This window comes from Actinia tenebrosa, unplaced genomic scaffold (genome assembly GCF_029948245.1).
Source record: "Actinia tenebrosa isolate PJP-AT-01 unplaced genomic scaffold, QUT_ActTen_1.0 PGA_scaffold15__27_contigs__length_11533743, whole genome shotgun sequence".
Taxonomy (NCBI): Eukaryota; Metazoa; Cnidaria; class Anthozoa; order Actiniaria; family Actiniidae; genus Actinia; species Actinia tenebrosa.
Genome location: NW_028292575.1, coordinates 8,246,252 through 8,262,795, shown reverse-complemented (window position 1 = coordinate 8,262,795; position 16,544 = coordinate 8,246,252). Strand labels below are relative to the sequence as shown.

General features: G+C 37.2%; 2 protein-coding genes across 2 annotated transcripts; one reads left to right on the top strand and one right to left on the bottom strand.

Moving 5' to 3' along the window:
* Positions 1–46: 46 nt before the first annotated feature.
* On the bottom strand, positions 47–13,749 carry LOC116307340 (uncharacterized). The gene is made up of 11 exons (XM_031717527.2): positions 13,482–13,749; positions 13,153–13,214; positions 10,786–10,857; positions 10,547–10,636; positions 9,937–10,074; positions 8,995–9,130; positions 8,125–8,168; positions 7,117–7,188; positions 6,758–6,844; positions 3,202–5,622; positions 47–2,526 (listed from the first exon to the last, which is right to left on the bottom strand). The coding sequence occupies exons 1-11, from the start codon at positions 13,561–13,563 to the stop codon at positions 2,488–2,490; spliced, it is 3,243 nt and encodes a 1,080-aa protein (XP_031573387.1). The 5' UTR covers positions 13,564–13,749; the 3' UTR covers positions 47–2,487.
* A 291-nt stretch (positions 13,750–14,040) lies between these two features.
* On the top strand, positions 14,041–15,958 carry LOC116307346 (cell division cycle protein 16 homolog). Its single transcript, XM_031717534.1, has one exon. It carries the CDS (start codon positions 14,041–14,043, stop codon positions 15,697–15,699), a length of 1,659 nt encoding a protein of 552 aa, XP_031573394.1. The 3' UTR covers positions 15,700–15,958.
* Positions 15,959–16,544: the final 586 nt, after the last annotated feature.

The window sequence follows — 16,544 nt, the reverse complement described above, 5'->3', positions numbered from 1 at the left end:
TAAAACAGGGTCCCGACATTTGTTAATAATTGTAATTGAATACCACTAAGCTTTCATTGTTTTATTTCTGTTATCATGTCTTTGTCTTAAAATTTACAACAACAAAATATTGACCTCAAACTATGGTTACTCTGGGGTTTTAAGGCTCTCTTGTTCCATTGTCATTAGCCAATCCGAGTGGAGGAACTAAACTGGGTTGAGTTGACACTGCAGTGTATTGTGGGGCTCTTTTAGGGGACATTTCCAGGATTGCATTTATATTGTCCCCTTAAACAGTCCCACAATGCACTGCAATGCTAACTCAACCCAATTTTTCCTCAGCCTCAGACTGGTTAATAAGGATGACCTTAACTCAATATTACAGATTAGATTTCATTATCAAGCATAATTATTTATTTATACCATTAATGAAGTTACATAAATGTTATATGGTTGTTGATAAAATGTGATCGGGCCATAAGGTGGTGATGGTGCATCTGGCCAGCTGTCACCAGGACTGGTGGTTGGTATTTGGAATTCATTCATGTATGTCTGGTCATAATAGTGTACATTACTTTTGGTCTAACCTGGTTATGATCACCATTTTGTCCTTCATGCCTCATAAAGGAAGCATGGGTGGTTTAGGGGTGTAAGTGGCCCAGGTTTGATTGGTGTTGTCAGTAGAGTTGCTTGTTGGTTCTCTCCCGTGGCTTATGTCTAGTTTTTATCTGGATTATTCAGTTTTTCCTCCCTATGCAAATATCATCTTCTAAATTCCAGTTAGAATCCAGTGAAAGAATTAACTCTTTAGAACACTGTTCTTTGCCATTTATTATCCCATTTATTTATTTATATGGTGTCGTTTGTACTCAAGCTAGACCAGAATGCTCCCTGTTTATCTAACTCAGAAGAGGCCTGAAAATGTCTGTATTTTAAATAGACTCTGTAGCCATGGTGATGACAATGGTCCATTTACATGAATGCTCCAAAGCTACTACCGCTATGAAGCCAAGACCTAGATATCAAAATGTATGCCAACTAGTGAGTTTTAAGTTATTGGCTTTGGTTGATTTTGTATAATATCAACTAGTCAAAATATTAAACGTTTTTCGATTTCAAATCATGTGCAAATCATAAAAAATAGTTCACAAATCCTCAAATCTTTTCTACGAATGCATAAAGCTTTGGAGTACTCATAATGCCAATAATTTTGTACAACCTTTATAGGAAAATATTTAATTGCAAGATAAGCTTTACCGAAAAAGTGGCCCAAAAGAGATGGGCGAATGGGAAAAGGGTGAGTTTTTGTCCCCTTCCCCTTAAACTTCTACACTTGGGTATTGAGTTTTGGAAGTTATATCAAAATAATGTGTAGTTTTAGAAATTATCCATACCCCCTACAGAAAATTTTTTAAAGATCCCCCACCCAACCCCAGAAATTCTAATTTTCTTCCATACAATCTCCGTAATTTTGTTTTTTCTCTGAACCCACCCTTCAGAAATTCCAAATTCCTCTGGGGGTAGGGTTGGGAATGGATAATTTCTGGAACTACACATTACCCAATTTATTATTACATATTTTGGTGCATACTTTTTAACTAGCACTATGGGAAAATAAACAGCTTGTGGGCAAATACATGTTTGAAATAGCTGTATACCTGAAATTCAAAAATCATTGTCTGGTTGAAAAGGTCCAATCATGGAAGCTAAGGCAAAGGGTGTTCTTGGTAGTTGGTATCCTGGGCATTTGAAAAGTGTTTGCATATAGACACATGTGGAGAGTGACAAAATGCTTTGTTTGGTAGCTTGAATCTTTGTCTGATAGCTGCAAAGCTTCAATATTATTAGCCTCATAAACTGATTACCCAGAAATTCCCTCAATCTTATCTTCTATGATTTGAACATTTTGAACCTGTAGTTTTGGTTTTATGGAAATATCTAATAATTTTTGAAGGCATTTTTTCAAATAAAATGTTCCTTTTTAGATTTTCAGATGAGATTTCATCCAAGTTTTTTAAAATGATACAATACAAAGTTCTCATAATTTGTTCTTCCTGCGAGTATAATAATTCATTATTTTACCCACAAGGCTAGGATATAGCCATAGCCAGCCCAATTTTCTTACCTATAAACGAAAATATCATCCATAAGGGATGGATAAGCTTAAAAAGTTGCTGTATAATACACTTTATCATATAATTATCCATAAAATACCTATATTTCTCCTTTTCGAAAAATAAAAACTTTTCATAATAATAAAAAGCTTATTAAGTTGATTTTATGGATAAATATATAATAAACAGAATATTACATGGGCGCTTGGAGATACGAAATTTACCTTCTCGTGTTGAAAATCTCTCACTCTTTCTCTGCACTTACTCTTGAGAGATCTTTTCAACACTTGAAGATAAATTTCGTATCTCCGCGCGCCCATGTAATATCCTCTATTTATTATTGGTCAACTTTTCCTTAAACCATAAAGAATATATCTTTTTTCTATTCTAAGTTCTACGCAAATGAATCTGTAAAGTCTGCATCTGAGGAATCCTGAAAGAGAAAAAGCTTAGTTGAGTCATAAAATCATCGAAAGATACTTTATAGTTGAATTAAGTTTTGCCAATTATATCGAAACATGACTGTGCACAACAAAGGTCATATGTGACATCAAAGCAGATCTCGTGATTACGGTACAGAACGCTGCAATTGAGCAATAATTTTGCCTGCTATGATTGGTTTAATATGTTGTTAATGTAGAAGAGAGATTATCGGATAATAATGGTATTTGAAATTACCTTCCTTGACAAGACAGGAGTTACCTAGTCACTTGTATCTTTACCTCAAACTATGTTACATTAATGTCAAACTTAGAAAACTGTGAACACTTAAAATATGTTTGGAATGTTAAACTTCATATTCTGACCAATCACATGCAACAGTTATAATTAGAAAATGAAATCATTCTCACATACGATTGGTCAGAACACAATAATTACCATTCCAGACATATTTTAGGAGTTTTTTACAGTTTTTTAGTTTGACTGTAATTACAGCCAATAGTATAGGCATGTGTTTTTATTTTTTTCCATCCAAAATTTCTTTGGGTTTAATGATTATGCAAACAGATAACAAAAAACACTGCTGCATTTTCTTATAATATATATATATTTTAATTATTTAGAAAAAAATACATGTAAGCATTACTGATAACAAAATATTCCTTACCTTTAAATGGAAAGACATGCTTTCTGGTTCGTCTTTCTTGATGTTTGAGCCAAAAGGGTCATCATTAACAGACATTTTCTCAGCAAATGGATCATTATCATCACTAAAAGGATCTTTAATGGTGGAGAACTGGGAGAACACACTACCTTCATCTGACTTGAACAGGTCAATCTTTTTTCCTTCATTGTTTGAGGAGAAATCAGCAAAAGGGTCTTCTCCTCCAAAATCTGCTACAAACAAGTCATTCTTGCTCTCTTTTGCTAAAAAAGGGTCAGCGAAAAAATCCTGATTGTTCAGAGTAGCTTCGTTAGGTTTGCTACTTGTATCCTTTGCGGCACTAAGATTAAAGTCTGTAAAAAAGTCATCACCAAACGGATCTGGCGAAGTCTTAGAGTTAGTTACGTTATCTTTATCTTTGTTTTCTTTAGAAGTTTCATTTTCCCAATTTGCTTGCCAAGAACTTGAAGTCCCCTCATTTTTTGGGGAGCTAAAAGCATCAGGATTAAACCCTGTAATACTAAGTGGAACAGGGGGGTTTACATGTGTTTGAGTCTTTTCCATTTCCAAGTCGATTCTCGGAGGTAAAGCAGGAGGCAGGCGCTTGCCTTTTGAGACAGGGGAATCTCTCCCCGACAACCCTGCAGGTCTTGGAGGTGTTGGTGGAATTTGACTAGACAATGGACTCGAAGAGGTTCTTGGGCGGGGTGGGAGTACTGGAAGTGCTGCCTTGAATCTTGGGGGTAGGGGTGGCGGTGCATTTGGAGAAGTGACTTCATGTTGTTTGGGTTTTGTTGGGTGAAATGGTATTGAGGTTGGCCTGGTCAACTCCTCGGATGTTGTATCATCAACTTGGTCTTCACTGACTGGTTCAACTACTTTTGGTATGGTCACTTTGTCACTTTCACTGTCATTTTCTTTATCAGATGAACTTGATAAACCTTCATCATCTGCAAGGGACGGTTTGTTTTCATTTTCTTTATTGTTGGTATCTTGTGACTGAGTTTCTTCAGAATCACTTTCTTTATTATGCTCTTTAGTGTCTTTCTCGGATACCTCATCTTTTGAATCTACGACTTGTGACTTTTGTGGCTCCTGATCATCTGGTTTTATTGCAACAGTTCCAAAATTACTGAAAGAATCTTCAGGAAAGAAGGGTTCATTTTTGGAACTAGACTCCTTAGTAAATGGAGTTGATGCAAAAGCATCTCCGAAAGAGACCCCTTCAAAATAATTTTTAGTTTCTCCATCGTTTGAATCAACAGGTGCCCCAAAAGCATCGTCCCAGGAAAAACTTACTTCACCATGGGGTTTTTTATCATCAAAAGCTGTACTCCAGGTGACTTCATTCTTGACATCTGTTGTTGAAGTCAAATGTGGCTCTTTTTCATCCACACTATCAAAGCCCCATTGAAATTCCACTTTGGATTCTTTGCTCTTCTCAGATTTCTTGTCTTCTACATCAATGCCATTTTTTCCATTGTCAAAAGTACTAACCCATTCTGTGTCACCCAAATCTTTTTCTTCTTTCTTTTCAATATTTTCTGTCTTAAAAGGAGGGGAAGAAATTTCAGCCGAACCAAAAGCTGCCTCAAAATGATCACAGGATTTATCCATTGCTGGCTCTTGGAACATGTCTCCAGAGCTATCCCCTACACTAGAATCGACAATATCTGGCTGTTTACTTGGCCCAAAAGGCACAGGAGACATCTGTCCTGGTCCAAATGCTGCTTCAAATGGATCACCAGAGAAAGCATCAGCAGCCTGTGATTGGGATTCCTGTGTTGTTGTTACTGTCGTAGGTGCAAAAGGGTCATTTATTGGAAAATTATTGTTGGAGTTTGCTAATGCCATTTCATCAAAAGTATTGTCTCCAAAGCATTTGAACAAGTCATCATCACCAAAAGCTCCTGCTGAAAGCTGTTTCTCTTGGACTGCCGAGTTTTTGGATACTGTTGGATCATTCAAGCTATCACTCCGAGGAAACGGCTCTACAGTAGAGCATGATTCCTTAAAACTAAACCCCTTGAATTCCGCTTTAGCAGCATCTTTTGTCTCATTTCTAGGTATACTTGGAATGGTTTCATAATTTGTAGATGGTATAGTTTCATAGTTAGGATCTTCTTCAAGAATGGTTCCTGTTTCTGGGCTTGCATGACTGACAGCCCCTTCTGGGCTTGTAAACCCTCCACGCCCAGTTGGTGGTGTTGAGACAGAATGGCCTGCTTTTAGATCTAAGCTTCTAGTGTCAAAGGATGTAGCTTCAGATGATGATGACGACACTGATTCTTTTCTAGGGATATCAACTGATGACAGGGAAACAGAGTCAGAAGCAGAGTCAGATTGGGTGAATACAGACGCGCCAAAGAAAGATTCTGATATAAAACTTGTGGCTGATGAATCTGCAGTTTGTGGTTGATTTTTCTAAATATTAGTAAAAGAACAATAACGTTAGATCAATGATGTGCATGTACACCATTTCATACTTTCATTGGACATATACAAATGTAGAAATAATGTCAAGCAAGCTACTTTGCTTTTATTTGATTATTGTCTTGAAGTAATAAATATTGATTAAAAATGTATCTATCAGTAAAAATATACAAATAAAGAAAGGAATAAAGCACCAATTTATTGTTTATTGGAAAAGGTGAATCCAGGTGACAAGGTGAAGTATTGTGTGGTGGGGTAAGGTGAGTTGAATATTGAGATGAGATAAGGTGAGGTGGGTTGGTGTAAGGTGTGGTGCGTTGTGGATTGTTGAGGCAGGGTGGTGTTGTATGGGGAGAGGTGAATTGCAGTTAGATAGTCTGAGCTGGGTTGGGGTGGGGTGGGGTGGGGTGGGGTGGGGTGGGGTGGGGTGAGGTGAGGTGAGTTGAGTTGAGTCCAGTCGAGTCCAGTCGAGGTGAGGTGAGTTGAGTTGAGGCAGTGTGGTGTTGCGATAGGTGAATTGAGGAGAGCTGGGTTGGGGTAAGGTGGGTGGGGTGAGGTGAGTTGAGGCAGTGTGGTGTGGTATGAGTATAGGTGAATTGATGTCAGGTGAGTTGGATTTTTGAGGTTAGTTGAGACAAGGAAGTATGGTGCGGGGAGAAGTGAATTAAGGTGAGATGAGGTGAAATAGGTTGTGGTGGGTTGGGGTAAGGTGTGGTAATGTGAGGTGAGTTGGGATGGCGTGAGATGGTGTGGGTTGAGGTGAATTGAAGTGATATAAGGTGAGCTGGGTTGGGGTAAAGGTAGGTGTGGTGTAGTGGGGTGAGGTGAGCTAGGTGGAATGGTGTGGTGTGATGAGATGAAATGAAGTGAGATAAAAGGCAAGGTTGGGGTAAGGTGAGAGGTGTGATGAGGTGAGATGAGATGAGGTATGATAGGGTAAGGTGAAATAAAGTATGAAGGAATGAGTTCAGTTACAAGGGAAAACCGGAAAACCTCAAAAGGCAAAAAAGTCCATTGCATGGTGAAAGACATTTTTTCAAGTTTTTCAAAATACTTTAAGAAATATAAATAGGGAATTTCGATCTTAAACAAGAAAGGAAGATGTCAAATTGACACCATAATATACCTTGAAGTCAAGATGACCAGTCTTAGGGCTGTCATGAGAGGTGGATGACGCATATGGAGCTGGTGGAAGAGGACGTGATGGAGGCACCTAACAAAACATATATACTCCATTAGTTCGGAAATGAATTATGATGTACAATGAAGAGGAGATAACTAGCTAAGAACTAGAGTGAGCTGCGTCGGTGTTTCTAATGAAACAGCAATGATAAAAAGGTAAATTATAACCATGAAAAGATTACTGACATTTTTTCATCTTTTCACTGTGTATAATTTACCTTTATATAACGTCTAATGCTACTCTAAGTGAGAGAAAGGCATTAGGTTTGTAACTAGGGAAGATAAAGAATATAGTTCTTTTACCTTATAATGTCCAGCATCAGAAGTATTATTTTCTGACTGCATTTTCACTGGACTTGGCATTGCTTTTGGTTCCTTGAAACAAGAACAACATAATTTAACAACAATAATAATAATATTAATAATAATAATAATGATAACAATAATAATAATATTTCAGACAATATATTCTAATTCAATCAACTTTGAGATCATACACTGATCTTTTTAGCAGGAAGAATATTACAGTGTTAAGAGAGGAAACATAATGTGAATACATTATCACCGGCCATACTGTACTTTTGTGTGTGGTTTGCAAAAAGTGACAGTCTGTCAGTGGTTTTCAGGCAGATATCAGTAGGTTAATGGTGTAATTTGAGATCACACATTTATTGTTTTAGAAGGAAGAGTATTACAGTGTCAAGAGAGGGAACATTATGCAACTACATTATCACTGCCTATATGTGGTTTGTTCTGCAAAGTGACAGTCTGTCAGTGGTTTTCAGGCAGATATAGTAAGGCAATGGTAGGTTATCAGTAGGTTATATGTAGATTAATGGTGAGCCGTTGGCCAATAACCCCATAACCTCAGGGCCATAGCCACTGGTACAGTTGGTCCAGTTTCAACCGGACCAACTTTGAGGGAAAAAATATAAGAAAAATAATAAAAAAATATAAGAAAAATGGAAAACCAGACCAATCAGAAATTTGTGGCTCCGGCCCTGAACCTACTGACACTGATTATTTTGGGGGTCATATTCTTTATTATTACTAAAGTGACCCAGTGACCCTTGGAACCTTTCAGGCCCAGATCGAGAGTGGTGAAAAGCAAACATAACCAAGCAATAGATATTTTTTGGTTATCAAGGAAGCACAAAGCAAAGTAAATCTATAACCATCTTAAAGTTGGTCAGGATTAATTGAGGAAAAATTGTGCCCTCAGCCTTATGGACTTGGTCCGTATCTTTTATAGTTTTTCCTACCTCATGGCCAGTAATTACTTTTTTCTCAAGTTTGGTTAGGATACTTTACCTCATAAATGATATTTTCATCCACAGGACTGGCTGTACTTTGACCTATGTTGTCACAGAAAAAAAAAAATGTTGAAATTAAACGACATAAAACCCAACAACAAATTAGTCTGCCATCTAAAATCCGAGTAAGCAATAAAAGGAACAATTTAAAACATTATGACATCATGATCTCACATTTTAAATTATAAATGACTAATATCCAAAACGCCAGTATAGTACTATGTACTATATTTGGCTTAAGGTGATGCCGTACGGACCGAGCGAAATGATTGAGAGCCAAATATTTTCCTGTATGGCCTGACGTAACTCAGTCAATAAGCATTTTATCATATGACCCTCATGAAAAGAAAAATAATGAAAGAAAAGAAAGAAAATACAGTCGCAGGTTTTGAACAGGGCCATGCAGATTTGTATGGCCTTGTTCATGCCATTTTCCGGAAGGGTTTTTTAAGAGCGTGTGCCCGGGCAGATATGGGTCATATGATAAATTTATTTATTAAACTCATTAATAATTCATAAGGAAACAATAAAAATCATGACCATGGAGGAGTAAATTCGGAAACAGAATCATCCTGATTGGCATTTACTTTAAATTGGATTTTCTTTGTTAGATTCACTCTTATCTTGAAAATTTTAGCAGAACTCAAAAGAACTAACCTAGACGTTTGATAAGTAATGTACAATATGAGCAGCTGATCTGTATGGGCTTTACAATCACTCCCCTTTTACTCCAATGAAAGACTAATGTCCAAACTAACAATATAATTTTGATTTTTTTTAGCATTTTCCCTTCTTATTTGCAATCTCATGGATGGGTTGTTCAATAACAAGGTGACGGCAAATGTAAGGAGCATGGATTATATTTTACCATTAGGAACAGCAACATTGTTTGCTTTAGCATTTGATTGATTGTTGGCTTGTTCTTTTTTCTGGTTAACTGCATCTTGTCTTAATTTGAATACAGCTTGGAAGAGCTCATATAGAGTTGCAGTTATTACGCCAGCCTAAAAGAAGATAGTAGATTATTAATATATAGATGAATTATAGAAGATAGAAGATAATTAATTAACTTTTTGTTTATAGAGGATAACACTCCCCCCACACAACCACCAACAACTTCCCTTTTTGATAGTACGGCTACTCTAAACAACTAGTGTTTACTGGGTTGCCTGTGGAAAACCAGCCTTAAAATGTGTTCCGTTTCTCTGTCTGCATTGTGACAAAATGCAAGACCCTGGATGCAACCTCATTGATCGTTAAGTCAAGTCATCATGATAGCCAGAGGAAAGCAATTATGCTTCATTTCTCTACTTCTCTACTGATCTTGTTAGCCTTTGATTGACATGAGACACAAGAACATTGTCTCCATAATGACTGGATATTTTGTTTCCAGAAACAATCAGTGATTTACAGAACCGAATTAAGACAAGCTGAATGATAATTCTAATGGAATTCGTAGAAAACCTTGGCTTATTTTGTAGATTAAATGAATATTTTCTGAGTGAAAACATTCACTTCTTCAGCCGACTACAGTTTCAAGACAGTGATTTGATCTTGTCACGTCATGGCAAGGTCAAGCTGATAAGTATTGCAACTCTCTTAGAACTACGGTGAGGTACACCTTAAGGGGGGGGGGGGGGGGGCCCCAATTTAAAGGAGATGGTTCTTTTCTGTAAAACATTCCATTATCTTTTGGTTAACAATGCAAACTTCTTCAGCTATACTAGGCCATTGTCATGATACAGGCAACCCAGTTTTCTAAAAGTTTTAGCTTGCTGTTTGGTCAAATATGTTTTGTTCTGAGACGTACCACTTTGTCATACTTAATTGCATACATCATGTGACCTGTCTTGCAGCGTGCACTACAAATGTAACCAAAGATCTTCTTGTCATCAGTATCATGAGTGATAAATGAAATCTTGTTGACAGGGTGTTCAAAAACTATATTCTGAAATATAAATATGATTCATATTTATCAACATTATCAAGGGTGGATCCAGGATTTTGAAATAGGGGGAGATGGAGGGGAGGGGGAGGGGGAGGGGGAGGGGGAGGGAACTAAATGTTAAGCATTGAGAAACATTTTATGTAAATTAGGCAATTATTTCAAATGAAATGAAATTAGGCATTATACATAAGCAAGGATGAATTCCTTTTAAGGGGGTATGGGAGTCATGGGAATCCCGTTACCACCCCTTTGATCCGCTAATGATGGGAGTGTCAATAGAGTGGTTTCATGACAGCCATGTCGTATGGCAAAAGAACAGAAACGTTGTCGTTTTGATTAAATGCATAATTTTATTGGTCACCAGTGCCCCTTTTCAAAACCCTGCTTATCCATGCTTGTAAGGAAATGAAACCCCTTATTACGCAAGAGCCTAACATCGTCATAATAAAAATGGTTCATATTTATGACATACCTTGGACTTTTCATCAATAATACGGATCCCTCTGAGCGTTACATTGAGAATGATCTTTTGCTTGTGTTCACCTGTCTGCTTGATATGGTGCTGCCATTACAAGAATGCCAATAATAACAATAATTATTTATCATTATTATTATTATCTTTTCAGTAACTAGTCAATGCTAAAAACTAAACATAACTGGCACCTACTTAAATGTTTAATAAACTGATATTGGGGTTAATATTGATATTACCTTTAATTTCTTAATAGCCTCTATGCACATGTTGTCTCCCCTTGGTCCAGTGACTTCTGATATCCCCAGAAGCTGGAAAGATAATGTTTGTTAAAAAAAACTGGTATTGTTCAATGATTAGACCAGAACCTTTTATAAATTTATAATAATAACTACTTTGAATCAATTTTCTTTGATATAGTTTGTATTTACTGTAAGTTCTTCAATATTGTTATTTTCATCTGCAAATTACTCAAAACATTTTAGGCAACTATCATCTGTTTTTTCTCATCCACCTCAATGTCTCTTTTAACAGTCATTAATCCCAGGACACCAAAAGCTACTTGGCAGGTTCAGGGCTGTCAACCCCCGAGATATTCAAATCTGGAGAATTGATAGGGAAGGGACATGACATGAGCGCATCAAAAAGCGCGTGAAAAGGCATCTTTCACTTTGTAACATTTGATGTGATTGGTTTATTTCTGACCAATCAGATTATTGCTTCTATTACAATGGCCTGCTTGCAAGAACAGTTTATGAGGAACGTTTTGATTTTGTTAGCGATGTAAAATAACACAAACAACATGAAATAATTGGAATTTTATGGTTGTGAAAGTCTAGTCTCACAAGACAAGAAATGGCCAGCTTCGGGGATTATCCGGGAGATTTGATACTCTAATCTGGAGACCGGGAGACACGGTCCAAAATCTGGAGACTCCCGGTTTATCCGGGAGAGTTGACAGCCTTGAAGGTTATTCAAGCAAGTTTTATGCATATGGACTAAATCAAGGTCTAATCTTCATTTTTGATTCTTGATTTGGTTCATGAGATATTAGTGATTTTTATAAATTGAAGACTTAAATGAAGACATGGACATGATAACTTGAAATTCCATTAATGGGGTGAATCATGCATTGTTAGTCGAAACTCTGAAACTGAGAGAATGAGCATCTATTGTTTGCTATGAAACCAGAGAAAGAGAATTAAGAGGAAATTTTGTCAATAACGAGCAATAATGGCAAAATACGCCAAAAACTAGACCTTCGTATGAGTTTTTATCCCAATTTTCGCTTTGGGTTATTAAAACCTTATTTAACAGTTAGAAACTGATCTACTATGATAAAATGCTTCTTTGAAGTGGTATTTTCAATTGTACAAAGATGTTTTGTGGCATTTGTGTTAGAATGTAGCTTTGTCAGGCTTTTTTTATAGAAAAAAGAAATATGGGAAGCCTTATTTTATTCTAAATAAATAGCTGTTACCCAACCATTATTTATTTTCAATCAACATTTTCAAATAATGATCAGCCTCTCTAGCTGATGGCTTGCTTTAAATCCTTGATTTAGCTACAGTAGCTGCATCTCCTTTCCCCTCCTCTACCCTACCCTCCCCTTCCCTCCCCTTCCCTAACATGCATATCCTAGTAGTCAGTTATTAGATAGGCCCACTTTCAATTTTTATTTAAGTCAAGTCTTGTAATAATTAAGACACGTATGTCCACAAGGATAGGGTTAATGGGTGCTATTAACAAATACGAGCAACAATGAGAATTATATGAATATTTCTATATGGGAAAGCATAGCACTAATTTAGCATTCAACTGGGAGTAAAAAGCATCATAATTAGATCTTATTAACCGAGCGGGAGGTCTGTACGGGATAATCTTGACAGAAGTCTGTACCCGACCGAGGTCAAGATTATCCCGTACAGACCGACCAAGCTCGGTTGATAAGAGTTTTATTATATGACCACTTTTCATTGAAAAGGACAAAATGTTTTCGCCGTAAGATTTATATGCGATCGGACCGGTTAATACTGGAGAATCTAGACCAGTCCGCGATGCGATCTATCCAATCAGATTGCTCAATTTGCTAGTGTCCAGGCTCTAAGATTCACGGTCATATAATAAATAAAGGATATAAGTCGAGTTGAAAAAAAGCCAAAAAAATAATGAGGGTTTTATAGGAGCACCATATGCAAAGATCTGGCGAATCAGGCAGTATGTGAACATTTATTTATAATAACACCCCTATACAAACGACACTCTTCAAAAGATTATCCAAACAGAATTTAAAATACATGTAACTTAAAATGTACTCAAGCATCCATTAAAATACTCTGACATAAGATATTGAGTATAAACTTAATATATAACAATAATTATTAATCATGGTGTTAAACTAAACTATTATTTTATTGTTTCGTAAGAAGAATGCGTTATAAACACTAGTGTGTGTAAGTCTGTCTGACAAATGGACCAGACAGCTGGGCTACAGGACAAGGAAATACCAGAAATCCATAAGGATATCTGATTTATAATGATATTCAACTTGGGGAAAAAAGCCGTCCTGTAGGAAGCTTATAATTTTTAATATAAAGCTTACTTACTTTGCATTTGAAGCTCACACCATCTCCCCTAAACTTCTCGACATTGATAACTGCTTCCTTTCCTATTATAACGTAACGTATTAATCTTTTGAATATAAATTTAAAAACATCCGATAAAGCATGATTGAATAAATACAAACGATTTGCAACACGCTTGCATCAAGTTTAATTGAAATAGGCTTAAACATTCTGAATTAAAAAGTGGTATTCAATTTATGATATTGAACTCACACATGCAAGAGAGTCTCAATATCTCTTCTCGTTCGTAAAAAGAGTAATCATAAGTTCTATGCTTAGTTTTACGGTTCCTTGAAATTCAAGTAGTTTACCTTTAGGTGGTTTAGTGCCTTTCATTGAAGAGGACTTTTTACTCTTGGCTTTGCTTTGCTTGTCGCCGCCTGGAGCCGACATGTTGCTCTAGTTAACACGTTTAGGGAGAAACTCTCCCCTAAAAAGAAATACTATAGAACTGCCTTCAGCTTGGTCTCCATTTATATCATAAATTGTGGAGTATTTGGAGAACTTGGCCCCCTAAAACATCCTCCCTCTACCAAAAACCATTGGATCGAGCATGAAGATTGAGTTACGAGCCAAAGCTCTTCGCAGGCCTGTGCGACAAAACTAAAATCTAGGGAAGGGAGGGTTGTAATCTATCAAAAATGGTATTTGATTACATTGGGAGAAATCAGAAACACGGCTTAAATGCAATCGTACAATTAATATGATACATATACATAAGTTTGTGTTGGATTTTAGATACGATTTGAAATTGTAGACGCTTTTTGAAAGGACGTAAAATAATTTGACTCTCTCCCTCCCCCTAATAACAAGCATTTGGGGTTATAATAAGGAAAGCGGTTTATCCCATGAGAGGCTTTCACTTCCAAAATGGCGACTGGCGGGAAGATTGATATTTCTCAACTTCGAAATCTGATCCGCCATTATCTTGACAACCATCAATATAAAACAGCACTTTTCTGGGCTGATAAAACTGTTTCCTTATCTAAAGGAGAGGTGCAGGATGTTTATTGGTTCGCTCAGACTCTTTTCTTGACAGGACAGTTCCAACGGGCTTCTCATGCCTTGAAGAGCAGAGGTCTTGTGCAAACCAACCTTGCTTGCCGTTATCTTGCCGCCAAGTGCCACTCTGAGTGCAAACAGTGGCAGGATGCTCTCGATATCCTTGATGCCGAGCCTAAAGATGCTGGAGATAAGGATTCTGCTTCATTTAACGACAGTTTTTGCAGTAGTTCAAGTAAGTTAGAAAGTGTAGTGGCTTTGTTGAAGGGGACTGTCTATGAAGCGATGGATAACAGGAGCCTTGCTACAGAATGTTATAAAGAGGCGTTAAGTATCGATGTTCATTGTTACGAGGCCTTTGACTTGTTGATATCTCATCATATGCTCACAGACAAAGAAGAAAGACACTTGTTAGACACTTTACCATTTCAGGATCAATGCACTACTGAAGAGTCTGACCTTCTAAAATTCTTGTATGAAAGTAGACTACAGAAGTACACCAAACCTGAGGATCCAAAACTACCTGCAACCTTGGACAGCCTTAACGACAACCTTGACATAGTAGTCAACATGGCCGAGAGACATTTTTATAACTGTAGCTATTCCATGTGTCATAAGATGACGAGTGCTGTCTTAAATTCTGACCCATATCATGAGTCCTGCTTACCAATCCATATATCTTGCCTGGTAGAGCTCAGAAAGGCTAACAGCCTTTTTTATTTTGCTCACAAATTAGTGGATAACTACCCTCAAAAGGCAGTTTCCTGGTATGCAGTTGGATGCTACTATTATCTTATCGAGAAGTATGAGCAGGCGCGCAGGTATTTTAGCAAGTCAACTGCTATAGAACGTGTGTTTGGTCCTGCTTGGCTTGGGTTTGGCCACTCATTTGCAGCTGAAGGAGAGCATGATCAAGCTATGGCTGCTTATTTTACAGCTTCCAAGCTGATGCCAAAGTGTCATCTGCCTCTTCTATACATAGGTCTAGAGTATGGAAAGACAAATAATATGAAACTGGCTGAAAGGTTTTTTACCCAAGCCCTTACCCTTTCACCAAAAGATCCTTTTGTACTACAAGAAATGGGAGTGATAGAGTATCAAAATGGTGATTATCCACGAGCTGAAAAACACTTCAAGGATGCTCTTGAGAAAGCACAGAACATCAGTGGTGAAGTCCTCTCAGAAACATGGGAGACACTGCTTAGCAATCTAGGGCACACATATCGTAAGTTGGGAGAGTATGAAAAGGCCATGGAATGTTACAGGCAAGCTCTGGTTCTGGTACCAAACAAAGCATCTGCATTCTCAGCTATTGGTTTCGTACACAGCCTTAGAGGAAACCATTATGAAGCTATAGATTATTTCCACAAAGCCCTTGGTATCCAGAGAGAAGATACATTCAGCGTTCATATGCTTGGACAGACACTTGAACAGTTAACTTTTGAAACCCAACCAGAGATAACTGCAACCGAGACCAGTGAAATTAGCATGGAAATGGACAAGGGATCTGATGAGGAAGACGACTAGACAACTCTGTCATGAATGAAGAGAATTATTTTATTTTCTTAACAAAAGCCAAGAGCAGTACTTAAACAGCAATGTGAAATGACAGTTTTTGGCGATATTTGAGTGATATACTGTAGTCATTATACTAACAATGGTTCTAACAAAATGATGTGGCATACCAAGCAGTTGCCAGATTTATGAACTGCTCTTTAATGTGTTGCATAATTACCAACAAAGTGGGTGTAAAAATTCGACTATAGTAAACAAAATCATTACTGTATTTTGCTGCTGTTTCCATAAACATGCAAACTCTGTAGCTGCAAGCTGCATACTGAGATTTAGTTATTAGCTGCAGCAGTCAAAAATGTGACAGCTACCAAATGATTAGTTCTAAATTGACGGCAACGAAAAAACAAATTTAAGCTTGAAATTTATTTAATTTATATTTGAGTAATGTCAGCACAGAAGAAAATATGATGGGGAAAGCTGCAGATTTCATTGGTAAAATTCCATAACGTGACCTTTTGCTGATTGCATTCACATTACCCATTGTGCATTTCATCCCTTGGCATGGCCATAACCAAGGGGGTCCATTGGGTGCATGTCCAACCCCCCTCTCCTCTGCAAAAGCTGAAGGTCTGCTGACTCACTTATTTGTTGTTTCTCTCTTTCCATCTGCAAATTGTAGATGGAAAGAAGGAAAATTACTCTTGGTCTCTTTTAAGAAACTACATACTAGTCTCTTTGATTTTCCAATCATACGTGTAGTCCCCTGTTTTTTCCCACCCTAACCTCACATATTTTTCAACCTTACCCCCTCACTTTTTAGGGTGCTCCTCTGGTTATTGTACCCCAAAATTAAACTG

What these genes read in the sequence shown, in the direction of transcription:
- LOC116307340 (XM_031717527.2), bottom strand. Translation starts at nt 13,563, where the DNA reads ATGTCGGCTCCAGGCGGCGACAAGCAAAGCAAAGCCAAGAGTAAAAAG. An exon ending in CAATTAAGTATGACAAAGTG is followed by an intron (nt 9,131 to 9,936) that starts GTACGTCTCAGA and finishes ATCTTCTTTTAG; the next exon opens with GCTGGCGTAATAACTGCAAC. An exon ending in CAATGTTGCTGTTCCTAATG is followed by an intron (nt 8,169 to 8,994) that starts GTAAAATATAAT and finishes GTGACAACATAG; the next exon opens with GTCAAAGTACAGCCAGTCCT.
- LOC116307346 (XM_031717534.1), top strand. Translation starts at nt 14,041, where the DNA reads ATGGCGACTGGCGGGAAGATTGATATTTCTCAACTTCGAAATCTGATC.